Here is a 19206-nt window from a genome sequence, read left to right as displayed (position 1 = left end):
TTTGGAGTAATGGACGTCGTAGCTGCGTGCTCTGCACTTGCTTCCGCGGCTTTGTGCAGAGCCTAACCCCGGCCGTTGTCTATAGAAACAAGCCGAGCTGTGCCCTCGAAAAAAAAAAATAGTCATTTCCGCAATGAACTTCAGAAAGGCGAAAATTCAAAAGCGCATTATCGGCGCACGCACCTCCGAGCCACAAGCGACTTCCCCCAAGTGCCATCTTCCTGCGCTAACAAGGGCAGGAAGCTGTCTCCGGAGCTGCGTTTGAACGACGGTATTGAACTGCACTGCCATGCGTACACAATGGAAGGATCGAACAAGACAGCGTTATCGCCGCGTCGAGCACAACGCGATCGCAAATATTTTAGCATAGGCACTACCAGCGCTACAATATATAATAAAAATAAATAAAGGCCATTCGTATTTAGTGCCCAGCGTTCACCGAGATGCTATAGTTCCACAATTACAAAACGAGCGATAACATTCATAAATGAATATGTAATTAGTTGATTCGATTAACTAAAAAACCCACTGGCAACGCCCTAACAATTCCTAACGGCCACTGCCTCAAATGGAGTGTCGGAAAAATAAATTAGCTATCCCTAACGCAAAGTTTTAAGCGTTACTTCGCCCAAACATACCCTCGCGCCAAGAAACGCAGGTATACGCTAAACCATCCGCGAAAATGCCAGTGCGACCACGCCACGCGGAACACCGGAAAAGCGTTCGCTCCTGCTGGATCGACGTCTCTATTATGCTAGAGTATACATGCACGATGTCGGTGTTTGAATTGAGTTTAAAGAAAGGGGGTCGCGACGGCGCCTGTTTACGGACGTGTCAACCGCGAGGTCAAGACTCCGACCTTCTGGCGAGGCGAAAAAGGCGCTTCTCCCAACCCCCTTCCCCGCCAATCCTCGCAATAAATAACAAAAAAAAGAAGGTCTGAGGTCATCTCCGCAAGCGCTTCTTCCCACCGACTCGATTCCCACAACCTCCGGCACAGCCCTCGACTTCAGCCGCTCCCACGCAAGCTTCAAACGCGAGTGAGACGCACAGCCGATGTCGGAGGCGCCGTATGGCAAAGACTTGTCGCGGCTATAAAGTGCGCTTTACGTAACGCAGCGCCCGCGGATGAAGCGAAGAGTCCACACGCAGTGCACGTGCCAAGGTTTTCTGGCGCAGTTCGCGAGGGACGCGCGCGCGCCCACACGCTAGTACAGCGGCGCCGCGCGGACCAACCGCTCACTGCGAAAAGCGGCGCGTGTCTGTATACCTCCAGTTACATGCGGTACGATAAGGGCTGACGACGGCTTTAGGTCGAGCCAGACAGGCGACGCGATGCACAGGGATGCCGCTGTTACTGGGCGCTGCTATCCTGGAACACGGTCTCGGACACGGTGAAGTTCAGACGTGTCGTTGAATTCCCAGTCACGTCAGCACTAAGATCACGGGGCTATACTGCTCTCTGGTCCATAACGATTTCTAATTGAATCACCTCTAAAATGATGCGGCGAAAATGTGGTCACCTAGCGTGTTTGAGGTAATCATGTTTAGCTTAAGCTAACCAGAATAGCTAACCCGATCAAACATGGCGCACGATCTCGATTGATCGTTTTCGTGGCTTTAGTTTTCAACGCACAGCGATTTATTGCACGCCGATTGATCGGATAGTTCCCAGTATAACTGGCAGGGAGCCCGTCGCGACAGCAAGGCTTCGCACTTCGACTAACGTCGCCCTAGAGCGAGAGTATCCCCATAAAGCAGCGACAGAACAGTTTTACCGTGCCGCATGAGAACGCGGTGACATGAGGTGAAGTTTGTTGCTTGCAGCAACACTCACCAACGTTGGGCATCACTGCGATCGACGCACACACAAAAAAAGAAAGATCTTGAAAACTTTCTTTAAGCTCCGCCGTGTGACAGCAGAGTCATGCAGTGAAGATGCCAAACTCCAGCAGTGCTCTGGACATTCGCTACCGCCAGTAAGCTGCCACTTTATAGGGCTAATCAAGGACGAGCGCAAATGCTGGTTCAAATTTCAATTCAAGGCCACGTAGTGTTCGTTTTCGCATCTGCATAGAAAGTACCTAGACACAGGTCCAGCAAAAGCCCTGCGTAATTAAAGCAGCAAGCCAAATTCGATGTCGAGTGACAATCAGCGTTCCGACAGCTACCAAGTGTTTTCTTTAGTGTTGGAGCATAGTTGAGATACCCCTCCTGCAGCTGACGTAAGTAGGCTGAAGACACTGACGGTAGCACTAATCACAATATTACATGCTCGTAAAGTGCTGTCAGGCCGTTGGTCCTTGCCGAAAAGACATCGCCCTCTTCAGAGGTTCGCGATTCCCAGCTTACTCTTTCTTTCGCCGCCCATGAAGCAGCGCTCAACTCTTCACAGGTCTCCACAGATTCTATCCTCGCGCGCGCGCGTCCGATGACAAAAGCGATAGCTGCGCTGCACGCAATTAGTGATGACCCCGATGCCGGCATACACGATCACGCGCCGCTTCCATGCCGCCTGTACAGGACGGGGCATAGAAAAAAAAAGATTAACGGATCAAATAAAGCGAAACGATGCGGCAGACGCACGGCCCGGGAACACAAGGAACACGGAGAGGAGTCGCCTGGAAGGCTGACGGGTTGCCGGGGCCGGCGCGTGCCTCGTGCGGGACGTCTGGGATTATTGAAACAAGGCTACGCACGCCGTTCGTCCGGCACGCAGAGAGCGCGCGTGCGCACGGCAGAGAGAGAGAGAGAGAGAGCAAAGCGCCGCGGTGCACAGCAGAAAGAAGGAAAGGTAAATGTGCGCGAGTCATAAGGAGTCAGTGCGTTCTAACGGCACTAACATACGGGGCAGAAAATTTTGAAGTTAACGACTGAGCTTGAAAAGACGGTAACGACCACGAAACGAAGCAATATGTAACCCTATCGAAAGAAAAGAAAAAGAAGGTGCATGTCCCATATCCAATAATTAAATTAAATTCCGGGGTTTTATACGCGCTAAAACCACCACATGATTATGAGGAATGCCGTAGAGGGGGATTCCGGAGCGATTTCGACCACTTGAGGTTCTTTTACGCGCACCCAATGCACGGTCCACGGCCGCCTTCTGCTTTTCGCCCCCATCGAAATGCGGCCGCGCCGGTATTTGTTCCCGCGCCTTCGGGCTTAGCGGCGCAATGCCGCAGCTATACTACGTCACCATGGCGGGTGCATACAATATTCACACATGAGCATATTTGAGGTTCCACATAAAACATGTACGTTCCCATTCACCATACGGTGCACGCCCCCATGTGATAAAAACCCGCATGTTCCCGCATACCATATGGAGCAAGCACCGCACGATTACACGAACGTATGCGGATCCTCTTTCAAAAACAAAGAGAAAAAAACAACACGTATGTACAAATCGGTTTATTGGATATAAGGCTTGTTGGTTTTTCGACGGTGTTTCAAGTCAATTTACCTTAAAAACGCATTAACTGAACGCATTTATTGAAGAACGAGGAAGTGAATCATCGGAATGGGGAACCTATATTGCTGATGGAAGCGAGGCACACCTCCCATTTTAGTGACGCATGTGTCAGCCAAGCTTGTGTCGCCCCACATACGATGACGGATTGTCTTCGTTGAAAGTGTTTTGTGAAGCTTTCGATGGCTGCTGTATTTTTTTAAGGACAATGTATGGTGATCGCAAGGTGTTCCAGGAAACTCGCGTACACGACGCGCGTACACACGTATGTAGTACAACGTTCAGGGCGATATCAGTGCATCTCGACGTTGGAGCCAAGTATACACTGCGCCGCAGACGCGGCCCCAAGGCCGAAGCAATTTCGGCGTCAAAGAAAGGCTACGTCTTTGTTCCCAGTTGCCCGCCGCACGCGCCGTTGTTTGTATTATGACTGCGCCGAGCAACAAGGCCATAGCTGAGGCGTGCGCAGCGGACGTGATATATATAAGAAGTTAAACCGCGTAATACATGACTAAACCTTCTTATCTCGTTTCCGGTGTGCCAAAAGGTCTGTAGGGTTCGTAAAGCTACGAGACTCCCAGAGAATACAGTAAAGGTATGAGCATGCACAGACCTGTTTCGCCATTGTATTGTACATATACCTTAGACTATAACAAGCACCACAGATTCTTTCGAAACTATTCTCTGCGACTTCTCTGTGCATCGCGTAAGGCTTTAAAAATATATAATAAATTCTAGTGTTTTACGTGCAAAAACCACCATATGATTATGAGGTACGCCGTTGTGGGCGGCGTCGGATTGACTTTGACTACCTGTGGTTCTTTAACGTGCACGCAAGTCTAAGTACACGGCGTCTTTACAAAAATTTCACCTTCATCGAAATAAGGCCGCCGCGACGAGGATCTAGCCCGCAACCTCAAGCTTAACGGCGTGACGTCACGGCAACTGGGCTACTGCGGCGGGTGCGTAACGTCGCAGCATTCCTGTGTCTTATACTCATTCTAAGTGAATCTGTCCCAATGCACCAGCGAATATTTAGCGCCCACTATTCCTTTGTAGAGGTTTATAGCGCCGTCCCTTACTTCTTTTCTGGAAACCGAAGTAACACAGCACAGATTGTGTGCACAATACGTCAGGTCAATACAGACGATACCCCAGGTCACCGTTCAAGAGAAATTATTCGATATCACCACTATCGCTGCTTTTTTTTTTTTATGTACGCCGATTCAAAACGCCACGCTGACACCTACAAAACAAAGGACTATAGTGTGCAGGCTTTCGCATGTGGGTCAAATATGCAGCCATTGTAACCAGAAACAACAAGTGCAACATTGGCAAATTCGTGCCTGCTTTACAAGTACGCTTTACAAGCATCATTTCAATTGACGCCTTCTTGAGAGCTTCCAAAACACTGCGCGGTTTTATGGAGGCGAATTTCTTGAGCTGTCGGTGCCGTTTCCGTCCCAGCCATTCTCAGCATGGCGGTCATACAAGGTCCGCCCCCGTAGCACCTGGAACATCTCTAGTCGGTGACGCAATCACGGTGCAGTACGGATGAAGACCCGCCCCAGCCAGGGCGTCCTTGCAAGCAGTGAGACCTCCGGTATGGATCGAGTCCCTGCCAAGACGTGGGTGTCGGAGTACTTGCACTTGTTCGCGTTCACGCCCAAGTTCATAAATGTTTATCGCGGCGCCTTGAGCCCTTGAGCGCTGCGGAGACGACCGCCAGAAGCTCGCGCTTCCACTAAGAAGGTCGCGCAGGTTCCAACGCTAGGCAGATGGCACGGATGCAGCCGCATTTGGACGCCAAGGCAAACGATGAGGATTAACCGTTGCGCGTGGCTGTTGCCGGCATATTGTTATTCTGTTCAGGGTAGCTTAGGCAGCAATTTCGGCTAGCCGGCCGCACAGCCTTTGACTCGGAAAGAAGCACGGAGCTGCTGGGTTTCCGCCCGAGCATGCGATCCTGTACGGCGTGGTTTACAGGTTACATTTCAGTTTTTTCTCGCTTAGCAAACGAAACTTGAGTGTTCCTTTTCTTTTTTAAAGCTTCCTCTCACAAGGGTTTGCTAAGGGGTATCACTGACACAGGCTGAACGTTATTGTGTTGGAATTACATTTTAAATTACCTACATATACTGCGATCGTGCCACTGATACGAATTCAGGTTTTAAAAAAAGAATCTCACAAAAGAGGTCGAGCGTGGAGGACGTTCTACGCATGACGACTAAGCAAAAGACCCACAAAGAACAGCGTAAATGCTTCGCCACTCGAATTAAGTTCAACGCCTCAAGGTCGCGGTTACCATGATTCCTCAAAGCAAAGCGGAGCGCTCTACGCGTTGTGATGGCACACACGATTTTACTGAACTAAGCGTGGAACGCGTGCGATAGATGTGTAGCCAGTCAGAGCAATACACACTCACGTGCAGGTGGATACGCGTAACACGTGAATGTAGATTTCAGCATCTGGTGGCTACGACCCCCCCCCCCCCCCCAAGTTACTCATTCGAACTTTTGTGCAACGCGATGGAAGCCCAAATAAAGACAGACGAAAAAGAGGATACATTCGTATTCAACGCAACTATAGCCACCAGAGAAAAACGTCATCCCACTGCAGCATTGTGCAAACGTGGCTAAGCGCTTCTAGCTACATTTCCATCTAATTAACAATGCGCGGTGCGAATTCCGGGAACTGGCAAAAGTCGGGCCATGCACAGAACGCAGCCCTCCCACGCGTGGCACTTTCAGGGCAGTGAAACAGACGGATCTGCACAGGTCTCGATGCGAAGCTCCATTTCTAACCATAGCCGGGGAGTAGGGTACGGCTTAAATAAAACCCACCAGACACGTCTCTCGGTCAAGGACGCTCGCATTCGAGAGCACCGGGATGCCGAGGGCCACCCACGAACTTCGCGTTACGGGACGCAGAAGCGATCGCTCGGTCAAAGTGCGCCTGCTGACGTCGTAATTCATTTCGAAACTCGCGTCCCGCCTCACTTTTTAGGCCTAGCGCTCTGTATCGCCAAGACGCGTGCTCAGTCATCCTCCTTGCGTTTGCCACCGCTTGCAGACGACGAAGGTGTTTCGCTTTGAGATACCACTATATTCGCGCAAGCGTGTGCTGGCTGTTAAGAAAGAAAATTTCCTAAGAGAAAAAGCAGGAAGAGAAGCGGCGCTAGCGAAAGCCGGCTTGCAGGGGGAGACGTGATTGTAATTCCGCATCGCGGGACGCTCGACCACGGAGAGTGGGGCGCCCTGAATTCTATGGGCGAAAGGCAAGGAGGAGCAAAAAAAAGAGAAAGCAGACGACGGGCGTATTTGGCATGCAGACGACGACGACGCCCGGGCAGTGTACGTGTGCCGCTTCAGGTTTTCAGGATCTGCGGCGTGTGTGTATAGTGTGCTCCCGCTGAAACACCGATTAATTTAGTCGCCATTTTTATACCTTCTCGGAAGAAGAGGAAAAGTAAGTGATCCCGCAGCATTCAAAAAGCGGCTGCGTTGGCGAAATGCAGCTTGCGTTTTGGCGAGCATGCGAGTCAGTGTGACGCAAGGACAGCTTGTCGCTGGTAGAATAGCTATCGCTGATTGAAGTGCTTAGTTTAGAGAACTGCGTCCCTCGAAAGTGACGAAACTACCACTTCGAATTACCTTTCGGGTTGTGCGCCGAATAGAGAGTAAGCAAACCACGACGGCAACATTATTACGCGCACAATTTCAATCTATTCTGAAAAGCAAGCTTCACTGCTGCGCACACGGGATAAGTGGTGTAGCCTGTCTCGGCATCATTCAAAATTCGCTGACGACGCACAGTTAATCACCTCACAAAATGGTCTCGTGCCAATTTTTCTGACTTCATAAGAGAGTGATAAGGCTCAACGTCCCAACATTACCCTTGGGTTGGCAATATAGTGGAGTTGTCCAGTGATTGTCCAGTAGCTCATAGACGTGGCGAAGAGGGCACACCAGAGGCCAAGCTAGTTGCTTCAAAAGTGGCGAATGATGAGTGCGTTTCTAGATGGGGGAATTTTAAACCATATGCAGTTTCGCTGAAAGAACAAGAAGCCCCTGACTGTCGGCAAGCTGCAAGCCTAAGAAAGAAAGAAAGAGAAAAAGAAAGAAGAGCGATGGCAGTGAGCCAAATCAAAAATAACGGTGTAAATGAGAATAATTAAGTATTTTGTATATACGTCCCACAGGTGGCTTTTATATGGCGAAATCGTGGCACAGGCACTGGCATAAGAGAAAATCCCCACCGGAGCCGCAGCAACGCAGCAAGAATGCCTTCCGAAATGTGCCCGTTAATATATATATAAATATAATTTATCGGATTTAAGGGCGTCCTGGTGGACAAAAACTCAGTCGAGGGCCCGATATTGATTTTTTTTCACGCACCTTTCTTTAAGTGCACATAATATCAGCACGCGAGTGCTTTTGCGTTTTTTTCTAGCGCTTTGTTGCTGAAACCAACGCGTGGCACATGGTTTGCTGTGGCGGTAGCTCAAGCTCCTTCGACAGTGTAACGCCGAACGGTAATTACCATCATACCATTACACAGTGCCACTGCGGCAAAAGGAAGTTTACAAGGCGACACGAGTGGCGCAGAACTGATCACCAATTACCAGCTGGCTTTCGACAATGTGTCACTGGATATCCGCTTCCCATCAGCTGTGTGCCACTTTGTTTGTCGGGGGAACGGGCAGGTGGACTTGCAGTGTACACGTGGGCTCGTGCAATTTGAAAATACCTCGACAAAATCGTCATCGAGCGACGCTAAGGGCCCGAATAACGCCGAGAAATTCAGGTGTCCGGGAAATACAGACGCGCCAACAAAGCCTCGCGCCCCTGCTGCCTGACCCTGCTCAAGAAGAATTCTTGTCTGACGACAAAGCCGAGTTTCTGCGCGCTTCTATAGTTTCGCCGGCAGCAGCGTATACCGCGGGAAGAAAATGACGAATGAAAATCATATTTGTCACTGTCAGCTACCGTAAAGCAGAATAATCGAAGTGAATGGAGAATATCACGACTATGACGTCGAACGAGAATGCAGTCCGAGCGTATACGGATTGATACAATGAGCCAAGAAACAAGTTCGGCTACAACCGAAAACCTCCAACACACAAGAACTTTCGTGCAAAAGATGCCGGGAGAGCAGACACGAAGGCTGCCAGAGAAGCAGTCAGCTGAAGAACAGCTCTATCGAAGCTCAAAGGCTCGTCAGTAGAGAACATCGCGGCGGTAGACAAGTTCGGCAACGTCCAAGCCGACCCGAGCTTCTTCCAGAGAACGTGTTTCGCCGGCATCTCGAATACTTCAACATCAACAAGTGCGTCAACTTTCCGCAGAAAGAAAAGAAACAGGCCGCGCGACATTCGATCAACCGGCGTAGTGCTTGTGAGAATGCATATATAGAGGAGGGAGGAGGGGGGGGGGGGCAGCTTCGTACATGGACGACGTCCTGACCGGAATTCCTCAAGCTCGAACCGATTACGTCGTCTTCTTGACCAACGTTTTTTTTTTTTTCTGTTTCTTCCCCTGTCTGCTGTCTCCAGCGCACTCAGAGAAGCACGCTCAATCTATCCACGCGTCTCGAAGTACGCCCAACGGAGGGAGGAAATTGAGACACCGGTTTCCCTTGAACTTATCTCGGCGCGACCATCTTTTCTTTGGCATGCTGACCTCTTCTCTGTCTGCTCGCGCACCCCACACGTGGCCTCGAGAGCGGAGCGGAGCGCCTCGGCGTATAGAGACTTTAGAGACGCGTAGTCGCTGTAGAGACGCGTAATCGCTGTACAGACGCGTAATCGCTCTACAGACATGGCAGGATCGAGGAGTCGTAGCCCGACGACGCGTCTCTGAACGAGTGTCTGCGCGCTCGCGTCTTTTCGCAACATCGCTATGCAGTACGTGCACACTGTGACGCCCCCGTCGATTCCGCCACGCAGCCACAGGCCGTGTAAACCGAAATTAGGGGTCACTGGTTCGATTCCGGAGGAAGTAGAAGCACCACCGAAAGCCCAGTTTAGCGAATTATGCACTTTAGCAGGGAAGAAGTTTGGGCGTGTTGGTGGTATGCATTCAGACTGGGATACATAGCGCAAAAAAATTACACAGGGACAAGCAGAACACAGGACTAGCGCTCGTCCTGTGTTCTGCTTGTCCCTGTGTAATTTTTTTTTGCGCTATGTATCCCAGTTTAGAGAAGCCCCAGCGTACAAATATCGCGATATGACGAAGAAAAGCGGGCGGTGGGAGAGGACATCTCATTCATCTTCATGGTAGTTCACGCGTTAAGGTAAGCAGCCGTTAACAAAAAAGTATCACACAAGTCACCAAAACATAAACAGAGTTGTTCGGTATAGGTGATTACAAACTGCAGCCTTGAACACTGTGTCATCTTGAATGGTGACGAGGGTGACGGGAAGGCGATTTCAGTCGCGGCTAGTGTTGAGGTTAAAGGAGTCGTATTTCAGATTGATTCTTGAAACTCGAATACCAACGTTGTGTCTAGGATCAACGTGCGGTGACACGTAAATAGGGACAATTAAAATTCATCTTTTCAAATCGTCGCATTATGTAATATATCTTGTGAAACATACATAAACAAAAAACGCGACGGAGACAGCTGCAGAGCTTAACTACTTCTCTACGCAACGATATCTTCGATTTTGCGAATAAACGGCTTCCCCATGGAGATTTGTCGAAACGACGGGCAACAATTGTGCTTCGTCGGCGGCGATTGAGTGCGACAGGTGCTCTTCAGTTCGCGCCACATGCACGGTCACGTGATTCGCAAACACGACGGGACTACACGGGTGGCTAGTGATCACGACGGCGAGCAGTGACCAAGAGAATACGCCTCGCCACCTACATAACGTCGCAATGACGGCATGTGCAACCAGTAGATTCTTATCTAAAGCCCCGGCCGCTTGACAAGCAAATCCCGACAGCAGGAAACGCTTGATGAGTAATGGCTGTAGCTAAAATCAATCAATCAATCAATCAATCAATCAATCAATCAGAGAATCACTCAATCAATCAATCAATCAATCAATCAACATTTATTTCCCTTGTCTGAAAAAAGGGGGCCACCGGGACTAAAGTTTAACATCTCAAAGCCGCTCTGAAGGATATGACAAAAAATCCACAGTCGATTGCGCCCGATAAAGTTTTACCACCTGCAGGCTTCTTAAACAAACACCTAAACCTAAACGCACACGCCTTTATCGGTAGTCGCGGCCGGAATTCGACTTCGCGACCTCGTGCTCGACAGCGGAGCGCCACGCCAACTGACCCACCGCGGCCATATCGCACGTCCCCTCCTAAAGAAACGCGTTACGCGTAACGCCTCCGAACCCCCAACGAGCGCTAATCGGTAGGGTAGTCCCCCAGACAGTAGTATAGCATCACGCTTCAAGCGACATCCAGCAAGCCGGTGGCTTCTGTTCCACCGCACAAGCCTCCGCATTCCTGCAGGAAGCATGCCGGGCCAAATCGGTGCGGAGGGGGTCAAGTGGAGGTTTCGAGAACGTCCGTTCCCTGAACACAGGCACGCAGAAGCACACACACACGCACGCACGCACGCACGTACGCGGACGCACTGTAAGTGGGGGGAAGTAAAACAAGAGGTCAAGATGGGCCTCCGAGCCGTGCTCTCCTCCTGTTTGCCTCCCGCTGCGCCACAGCTCAGCTTCTTCCTATAGGCACTATTAATTCAATGCGCCGTCGAGCAGAGAAAGTGGGCTTCCTAGCGAATATTTTGTCGGGCAGCGGGCTTTCCATGTGCACACTTCCCTCCCGACAAGCGAATCGCGCGCTGGTTTCGTCTTTCTTTCTTTCTTTCTTTTTCTTTCCAGTCTGTCACACGTAGGGAGGTAAGCGTGCGGAAGTGATCAGTGAAGAACAGATTAAAAAAGAAAAAGAAAGATGCGATCCGGAAGAACAGGAATGTACGCACGGCTTACTCGTATACGCTCGTTTTCGAAGGCGCCGTTCTGAGTCACGTGTGTGCTCTTGCCACGTGGCGACCAATCGACTTGCGCGGAGAACGAAGAAGTTGCAGACGCGCAGTGGTCTAAAAAAAAGCTCGGAGAAGCGACTGTGTCAGGAAGTAAACATGGAGAAAATCGATTTTCCTGCTTGCTATGGGTTGCACACTGTTCTTATTGTTGTTGCTGCTGTCCCACCTGATTTGATAATTCATCCTCGTTGCTTTTTCCGTCTGTGTTCTGCGCCCTGCAAAAAGTCAGCGGTCCGAGAGGTTGGTTCGGACAAAACCTTCTGGAAGCAAGCGACCATTCACGTGCAAAAAGCGTTTACAGCCACCGAAATGTGAGATTGTTTGTGCATACGTACAGCCGAAGAACGTATATAAGGTTAAAAGCTACGTCAGTGCAAGCATAAAAAAAAGAAAAGAAAGAAAAGGGCTTACCAGCGCTTTGGCGCGCCATGCCTATCGTTAACGAAAGCTTCTGCAGGTCTGTCGCTTCTCATGACCAGTAGTTTCCCCCGTCATCGCAAGCATATACTGTACTGCTATAAATAGTAACCGCCGTCTTCCGTGTGAGCCATCTTTTTCGTCACACGGGATTATAAAAGTCTTGCAAAATTTACGGCGACGCGTATGTGTCGGTGAAAACGAATCGTAATTAAATGAACCAGATGGATAACGTCTCCTTCAGCTCGTAACCCCGCTGTACCTCTGCGTTGCGTGTTGTGCGGTCACAGCTTGAGTAAAGGTACCAACGACTTACTGGACAGTACTGCTACATGAAATAACGCCACACTCGGTGGTTTTTCAAGTCTGTTGTGACGAGGAGAAGCTGAAATAGATACGCCGCGTACACAAATAGCAAGAGTGTAGCCAAGGGCACCAATACCGCCTCTCGGGACAGTTCGTCTTCATCGCTGCGGCGTTTTTTCTTGCCTGAAGTGGCAACGCGATACAGTTACAGCTGCCTGACAGCATGCGGCTGCAGCAGATTTTGTTGGACATCAAACATTCTCGAACATCAAAAATCGAACTCGTCTTTTGAGAGAGAGAGAGAGAGAGAGAGAGAGAGAGAGAGACGAAAAGGGAGAGGTAGGGGGTTAACCAAGGACGTGCCTGCACGGTTGGCCCTCCATACACATGCGGAGGGTAAAGGGGAAGAATAGATAAGACGGAGAGAGATGAAAAATAATAAAGAGTCAGTCATTCGCAGAATCAGCCGCAGAGGAATGTCCACTATCTCGAGCGCTCGTACAGTTCAGTAGCCTTCAAGAATTGCAGTAGGGATTTTGTGGCCTTTCTCATGCAAGAATGCACAGGCAATGGTCATAAGATTTTTTTTCCTCCGAGAACACCCTATTATCTAACTGGCTGAGTTTAGCTTGTAGAGTACGTCGTACTCGTATTTTCAAATTACAAGAAAAACCGATAAGGTGCCGTCGCGGCATGCAGTTGCGCTAACGTTAATCGGCACGGCATAACACAGGCGAAACCATCCGAGCGTCCCGGAATCTACGCTTACAAAACAGTCCTTAACCGCGCACATAAACGCAACCTTTAGGAAGCTCAGACCTCGTGGAAGCCGAACGCGACAATGGGCGAATGCGCCTCAGCAGCGCGTGTATAATCTTATCGCGCCATCTTCGGCCTTCGTAATCCTCTTGGGACAACGCACTACTTCGCCGTCCTTTCTTTTAGGAGTCGACTCGCAAGCGAGCTCTTTTTTTTTTTTCACTTTCGCAACGCGGCACACAAAGGCTAACGAGGCAGATAAGGGAAACGTTCGGCAACTAGTGAAAGGGCCAAAGCCTCCTCGTGCCCGGAGGAGGCCCCGCGGGCCGCAGCTGCCTCGTCGTCGTTCGCGTGCCTCGACTCCCCCCGTTCGGAGCCCCGCTATCAACAAATCAGCGCTTGCGTAAGTGGTGCCGCTTCCCTGCAGCGGCGTTGAATGACGACTGCTGCCGAGGGCGCGCGCGCGCGCGCCGCACGCCAAGCCGCCCACAAGAAAGAACCAGCAAGCGACGACGACGGTGTGACCTGTATAGCACGAGAGAAACCGTTGCATGCCTACTCGGCCCCTCCACTCCCCTTCCTTGTCTCTTCCTCCCTTTCGTCTTCGCAATACACACGTGCGAAAACACCCGCCGCTAGCTGCCACGGGCTGCCAAGGTGTCTGCTGCAGCCTGACCCCGTACGCCCACCTTTAGTATAACGCGCCGCACTCAAGCCCCCACCCCCCCTTGGGGTCAGGCCGGGGGCTTTGGGTCAGGCGGTGCGCCGAGCGAGCTAGCGAGTGAGTGTGCGTGCGTGGCTAGACGTTGCCCCCACGCAAGACGGCGAGATGGCATGCGCATACCGACTGTGCTTTGCTCGCGGAGAGGAGATGAACCCTCGAAAGACGCCGTCATTGTCCTCCCGCGCTCTGCATCGGATGCCACTGCCGCGTGCACGGCAGGGCAAGGTTGACGCGTCGCCGACGGTGCCCTATGTGATGCCAGATGATGGGGTGACCCGGAAAGACGGACCGTGATTGTTAGTGGTTCTCGTGCCAGTGAAAGGGCTGGCTGATGGAGTGACAATCATTCTTCCGCCGCAAGGCCGAATGAACAGCTGAACGGTGGAAGAAATAAACTAAAAGATATGCGGGGCTCGGGGGCTCTTTATTAAACGATCGCGACCTACGCGGCTCTGGTTCCGTTCGAAGCGCATTGTAAGAGCAGTATGAACAATGCGCCATTGTAACGCTCAGGCGAACCTCTTGTTTCTTCTTTTTGCCACAACAGGAGTCAAAGTCCAAGACCTGCTGACGTGAAGGCGGGCTAAGAAACATGGCTACCTCAAAACTGGTCACGGGTGAGTTAAGTTCATTTCTTGAAACCTGTCCTTCGCTGCCATGACAGCGAAGTCCTTCGAATTCTAGCAGTCTGTTTGCTTGTGTTCGGTAGTGTAACATGCTCGTGCCATTTTCCATCGAGGGCCTACGACGCTGATGGGACGCTCCATGACACTGGCAGCAACAGCATGTGTCTGCTTCAGAAGGAAATAACAAGCTGCATGCAACAACACCGCTAACAACTTTCGGTTGGCTCATTCGACCTCATTGACGGGAGGATGTGACTCACGCATACGTCGGCAAATAAATAAAACGATGAGGCTACGTTCGCACGCACCCACGCTGAAGACAGCGTCCCCCATTCCAACACTGTGATGCACTGAGTAGTAGGGCAGCTGTAACTTCAGGCAAAGGACAGGGAGAGGGGTATGCGCACGACTAATTCCCCGAGACCGCATTCTGGAGCCCTTGTAGAGCACCCACCACAGCCACTCGGCGGCTGCAGATACTCGCTGACAGCTATGTCGTGGGTTTGATTCCAGATTTGCGACGTCTACATTCCGATAGCGCCAGAATAGAAAAGTGCTCATTTACCAAACGTTGTGTTGTTCTTTTAGTTGTTGTCAGGTCTAATAACTGGAGATGAAGACGAAAATAGGCTACATCATAGCCGGCTATTCCAAGAAGCAGTTAACAATACTGAGCTAGCTCTTTTCTCATGGAAGACGCACACACGCATCACACACACTCAAGCATAGTGCAACAAAGTAAACGAGAAATCTGCAGAGTACAATCAGCCTCTTTATATTGCTTTCATAGATGACGAAAAGGCATCTGATTCAGTAGAGATAGCAGCAGTCATAGAGGCTTTACATAATCAAGGAGTACAGGACGCTTACGCAAATATCTTGGAAAACCTCTACAGAGATTCCACAGCTACCTTAGTTATCCACAAATAGGAATATAACTATAAAGAAAGGGGTCAGACAAGGAGACACAATCACTCAAATGCTATTCACTGCGCGCTTACAAGTATTCAAGCTATTAAACTGGGAAGGCTTAGGAGTGAGGATCAACGGCGAATATCTAAGTACCCTTCGGTTTGCAGATGACATTGTCCTGTTCGGCAACACTGGGGACGAGTAACAACAACTGATCGATGACCTTAACAGACAGAGTGTAGGAGTGGTGTTGAAAATTATTATGCAGAAGACAAAGATAATGATCAATAGCCGGGCAAGGGAACAAGAGTTCAGGATCGCCAGTCAGCCTGTAGAAACTGTGAAGGAGTGCGTTTACCTAGGTCACTTACCCACAGGGGACTCTTATCATGACAAGGAAATTTACACAAGAATAAGAATGGGTTGGAGCGCATACGGCAGACACTGTCAGCTCCTGAGTGAAAGCTTCCCATTATCGTTGAAAAGAAATATGTAAAATCAGTGCATTTTACCGGTGCTAACATATGAGGCAGGAACTTGGAGACTGACAAGCTTGAGAACAAGTTAAAGACCACGCAAAGAGCGAACGAACGAAGAATGTTAGGCGTAACGTTAAGGGACAGAAAAAGAGCGCTGTGGATCAGAGAGCAAACAAGGATAGCAGATATTCTAACTGACATTAAGAGAGAGAAAAAATGGAGCTGGGCAGGTCACGTAATGCGTAGGTTAGATAACCGGTGAACCATTAGGGTTACAGAATTGGTGCCAGAAGAAGGAAATCGCAGTCGAGGGAGGCAGAAGACTAGGTGGGACGATGAAATTAGGAAATTCGCAGGTACTAGTTGGTATCGGCTGGCGCAGGGCAGGTATAAGTAGAGATCGCAGGGTAGCGTCTTCATCCTGGCAGTGGACATAAAATAGGCTGATGATGATGATGAAGCCTCCCAAGTCTAGGCACTTGTGGGTTTCATTTAATATAAATATATATACATGTATTTTTCCTTTGATGCAGGGCTGATAGCCTTGGCTTCCCTGCTGGCCTTGGCCACCGCGGACTTCGTCCATGATCGGGTAAGACAACTTGGGCGCGAAGAGTTCTCAGTGCCTCTATATCCCTTGTTTACATCAGCAGTAGGTCGTTAACATTCCTCTGCAGTATAGAGTTGCAGCTCTACATCGTACGCAGGTGCATAGGAGAAGAGGGGCTCGCCTGACTAACCGCTGTAATCAAAGTGGAGCACATTGTTTTTATAACATTTCCCCTTAGTGACGCTTATATTCGACCACTCCGGATAAAGAACACGGCCTGCATTCACGAAAACGTTCTTACGCTAAATGTTCTTCTTAAGATGGGATGCCAGCCAATTCTAATGCGGGACACATTATTAACGAAGGCGGACTAAAACGAAAATATTACTTCTATTTAGCGCAACACTGTCGTGGAAAATGACTATAAACAACATTTTCTCTCAATGCACAGAAACTCTATTTGGTTTATCACGACGGATAAGACAGGGCGGATCATCATTACCATATCATCATTACATGGAGACACCAGGACAGATGGGTACAAGGGGTCAAGCACCAAACCGAGCCATGCAACAGCGTCAACACAGTTCGACGCGCCGGTACGTCACTGCGCGACGTCACAGCTAGCAGCATTAAACAGGCTCCCGCACTTTTTGCATTCGGTCCATTACACGTGCGCGAGCAGAAGAGGCGCCAGGCCACGTGACGCTTCCTCGACGCTTCCTCGACGCTTCCTTAAGCCAACGTCTCCTTCTGACTTCGGGCATATATTCGCTCCGTTACTTCGACACACCTCGCTACCGACCCTTCCTCCGCTCCCGCGTGTTTAACTGTTTTGCAAGTCGGATGTTCCAATAAACTAGGACGCAGCTTGCAATACGCGGACCCTTTCGCGACGCTTTCGTTTTGACCCACTATGCGCGCCTGCTGCAGGATCAAAGGTCGCGCACTTACAGCAGCGTCTCCGTCATCACGCCCTCGACGCCTTGGGACGCCGGTGGCAGCCGAATTACCATTCGTCCCATTAAATTACTGAACGTTTAATGCGTGTAAGCTTTACTTCCTATCCGATTCGCTCTCGAGCTTATGGTCTGGTGACCTGCGCGAAACCAATTGTCTTGAAGCAGCAGTGTGACGTCACAGACGTCGCGATTTTAAGAAGGAAGACAGACGAACGGGTGAGAAATACCGAATCGCGTTTGTTAAACTTGTCTTTGTTAATTTTTCCCATTACGTTCCTCATTTTTGTTCTGGTTTTATTGTTTATCCTTTGTAAATTTCAGTTCTGGTAATTCGGAGTATCATGTCAGGCATTAGGCTAATGGGTAACCTCTCTAGCTCTCATTAAAGTCTCTTACCTCTACACATTTTTCTTCCTATTATTTCTTGGGTGGTCGTTCGTTTTGCCGATGGTGGTTTTACGGGACAGACACAGAGGGAGCAGCGGCGGGACGTGCGCCGGCAATGTCGCCAAGGCAAGCGCGCGAGCGGGACCTCATGCGCCACAACGCGTTTCGAGCAGTTCACGGCGCTCCCATTTTAGCCAGCAGGTAAAAAAAAAAAAGAAAAGAAAAAAAGAAATCGCCACGAGGCGTTAAACGCATTCATGTCAAAATCCACTATGTTATTGCCGAAACACATATAAGCCTAAGGGCTTCCGCCTGCCTCGCATTCATTCGTCAATCCCCCCCCGAGACAAACACAGCGGCCGTTCAACCAAGCGAGAGACGTTAAATAAACATGGCCCGCCGCGCGGTCGGATAATGCGTGGAGTCCGGCACGTGGCGACGGTAATCATGCGCCCCAGGCTGTTGTACAGGGCGGGTTGTTTAGTCCAGAGCACGTCCGCGTACTTGCCACGACGACTACTTTCTTCAACCGCGAACCTCGTCCCAGCGGTCGCAAGCGATCGTTGAACGACAAAGAATGTAGGAAAGTACTTAAGATAAAAAAAGGCGATTACGAAGAAGTCAGAAGTAATCGATTTCAAAACGACGTTGCGACGCAAAACTGGAGCGATACGTGGCGCGTGGAAACGGAGCTCCCGTTGCGCAAGAACAGCCGCTAGCTTCGCAGAGGAAATCATTGCCGCGAAGCTGCTCGCAGTGCAAATTCTGCCGCTCCTGCGCACTTCGAGAGGCAGCGCTACGCGGAAGCGTAAAAACAAAAAAAAAAACAAAGAAACAAACAAAACACGCGCGTCGCGGCTTCGTGGGGCGGAAGGGTAATAATCCCCATAACTGGTATACATGCACGGCCGCGCTGCGAATAAACGAAACCTGTTGCGGGGCTGGTTTGCGCCCGGTTGATGCAACTCGACGGTGACGCAATGAGAACAGATGAGCGGACGATATAGTTTCCGCCTTGTACACTTGTTTGTCACGACTCGCGACTGCGCAGAAGGAATGAAATTGCAAGGATGACGACATTGCCTCGCGTACAGTACTTAAGAAGCGCGGAATAGGATCGAGGAAGAACGTTCTGAATTAAAAATCGCGCACTGACGCGCAACTTCGAATGTACTCCCGACGGCTCGTGGAAAGGACGCTTAAGAAAGGCTGGCGGCGTGAATGTGCAGTCCTTGTCAAAATTTCGGAAGTCACCTTCCAACTGACAAGGTCTCAGATCTGCTGCACAGCTTTTGTGTGGCTCGGCCTATGTCCGTTAAAGTCGTCATGGCGCTAAGCGGCGAAGGACAGTGAACACTGTACCTCTCAATCCAGGTGTCCGGGAAAACAAGAATACACTACGGTGGTAGGAGTATTGAAAGGGCAATACATTGTCGTCCACTCAAGAACAGCACGAACTTGTCGCTTCGTGCTAATCATGGGTAAATGAGATTTGTCTCTTATGTAACTTCGTACACCTATCGGGCTCCCGCATAACTGATTTGACAGTGGAACGAGTACCTATAAGAGTACTGGTGAGTAACAAGCACT

General features: G+C 50.1%; 2 protein-coding genes across 12 annotated transcripts in view; one reads left to right on the top strand and one right to left on the bottom strand.

Moving 5' to 3' along the window:
* The window catches only part of LOC139060795 (DNA (cytosine-5)-methyltransferase 1-like), a 118061-nt gene that overhangs the window by 75162 nt on the left and 23693 nt on the right, over window positions 1-19206 (bottom strand). Inside the window, exon 2 of one of the 9 annotated variants that reach the window (XM_070539951.1) lies at window positions 7368-7565. The exons of the other annotated variants lie outside the window; for them this stretch is intronic. The gene's annotated coding sequence lies outside the window, so the exon portion shown is untranslated. The remainder of the gene's footprint in view (window positions 1-7367; window positions 7566-19206) is intronic. 9 annotated transcript variants of the gene reach the window in all.
* Window positions 1-19206, top strand: part of LOC139060796 (uncharacterized) — a 172159-nt gene that overhangs the window by 149204 nt on the left and 3749 nt on the right. For all 3 annotated transcript variants that reach the window (XM_070539955.1, XM_070539956.1, XM_070539954.1), the window contains exons 2-3: window positions 14248-14317; window positions 16251-16309. In XM_070539955.1, coding sequence (XP_070396056.1) covers window positions 14293-14317; window positions 16251-16309 — 84 coding nt within the window. In that variant the 5' untranslated portion in view covers window positions 14248-14292. The remainder of the gene's footprint in view (window positions 1-14247; window positions 14318-16250; window positions 16310-19206) is intronic.

This window comes from Dermacentor albipictus, chromosome 6 (assembly GCF_038994185.2).
Source record: "Dermacentor albipictus isolate Rhodes 1998 colony chromosome 6, USDA_Dalb.pri_finalv2, whole genome shotgun sequence".
Lineage (NCBI taxonomy): Eukaryota > Metazoa > Arthropoda > Arachnida > Ixodida > Ixodidae > Dermacentor > Dermacentor albipictus.
Note: the sequence above shows the minus strand (reverse complement) of the source record. Positions and strands in the feature narration are given on the sequence as shown.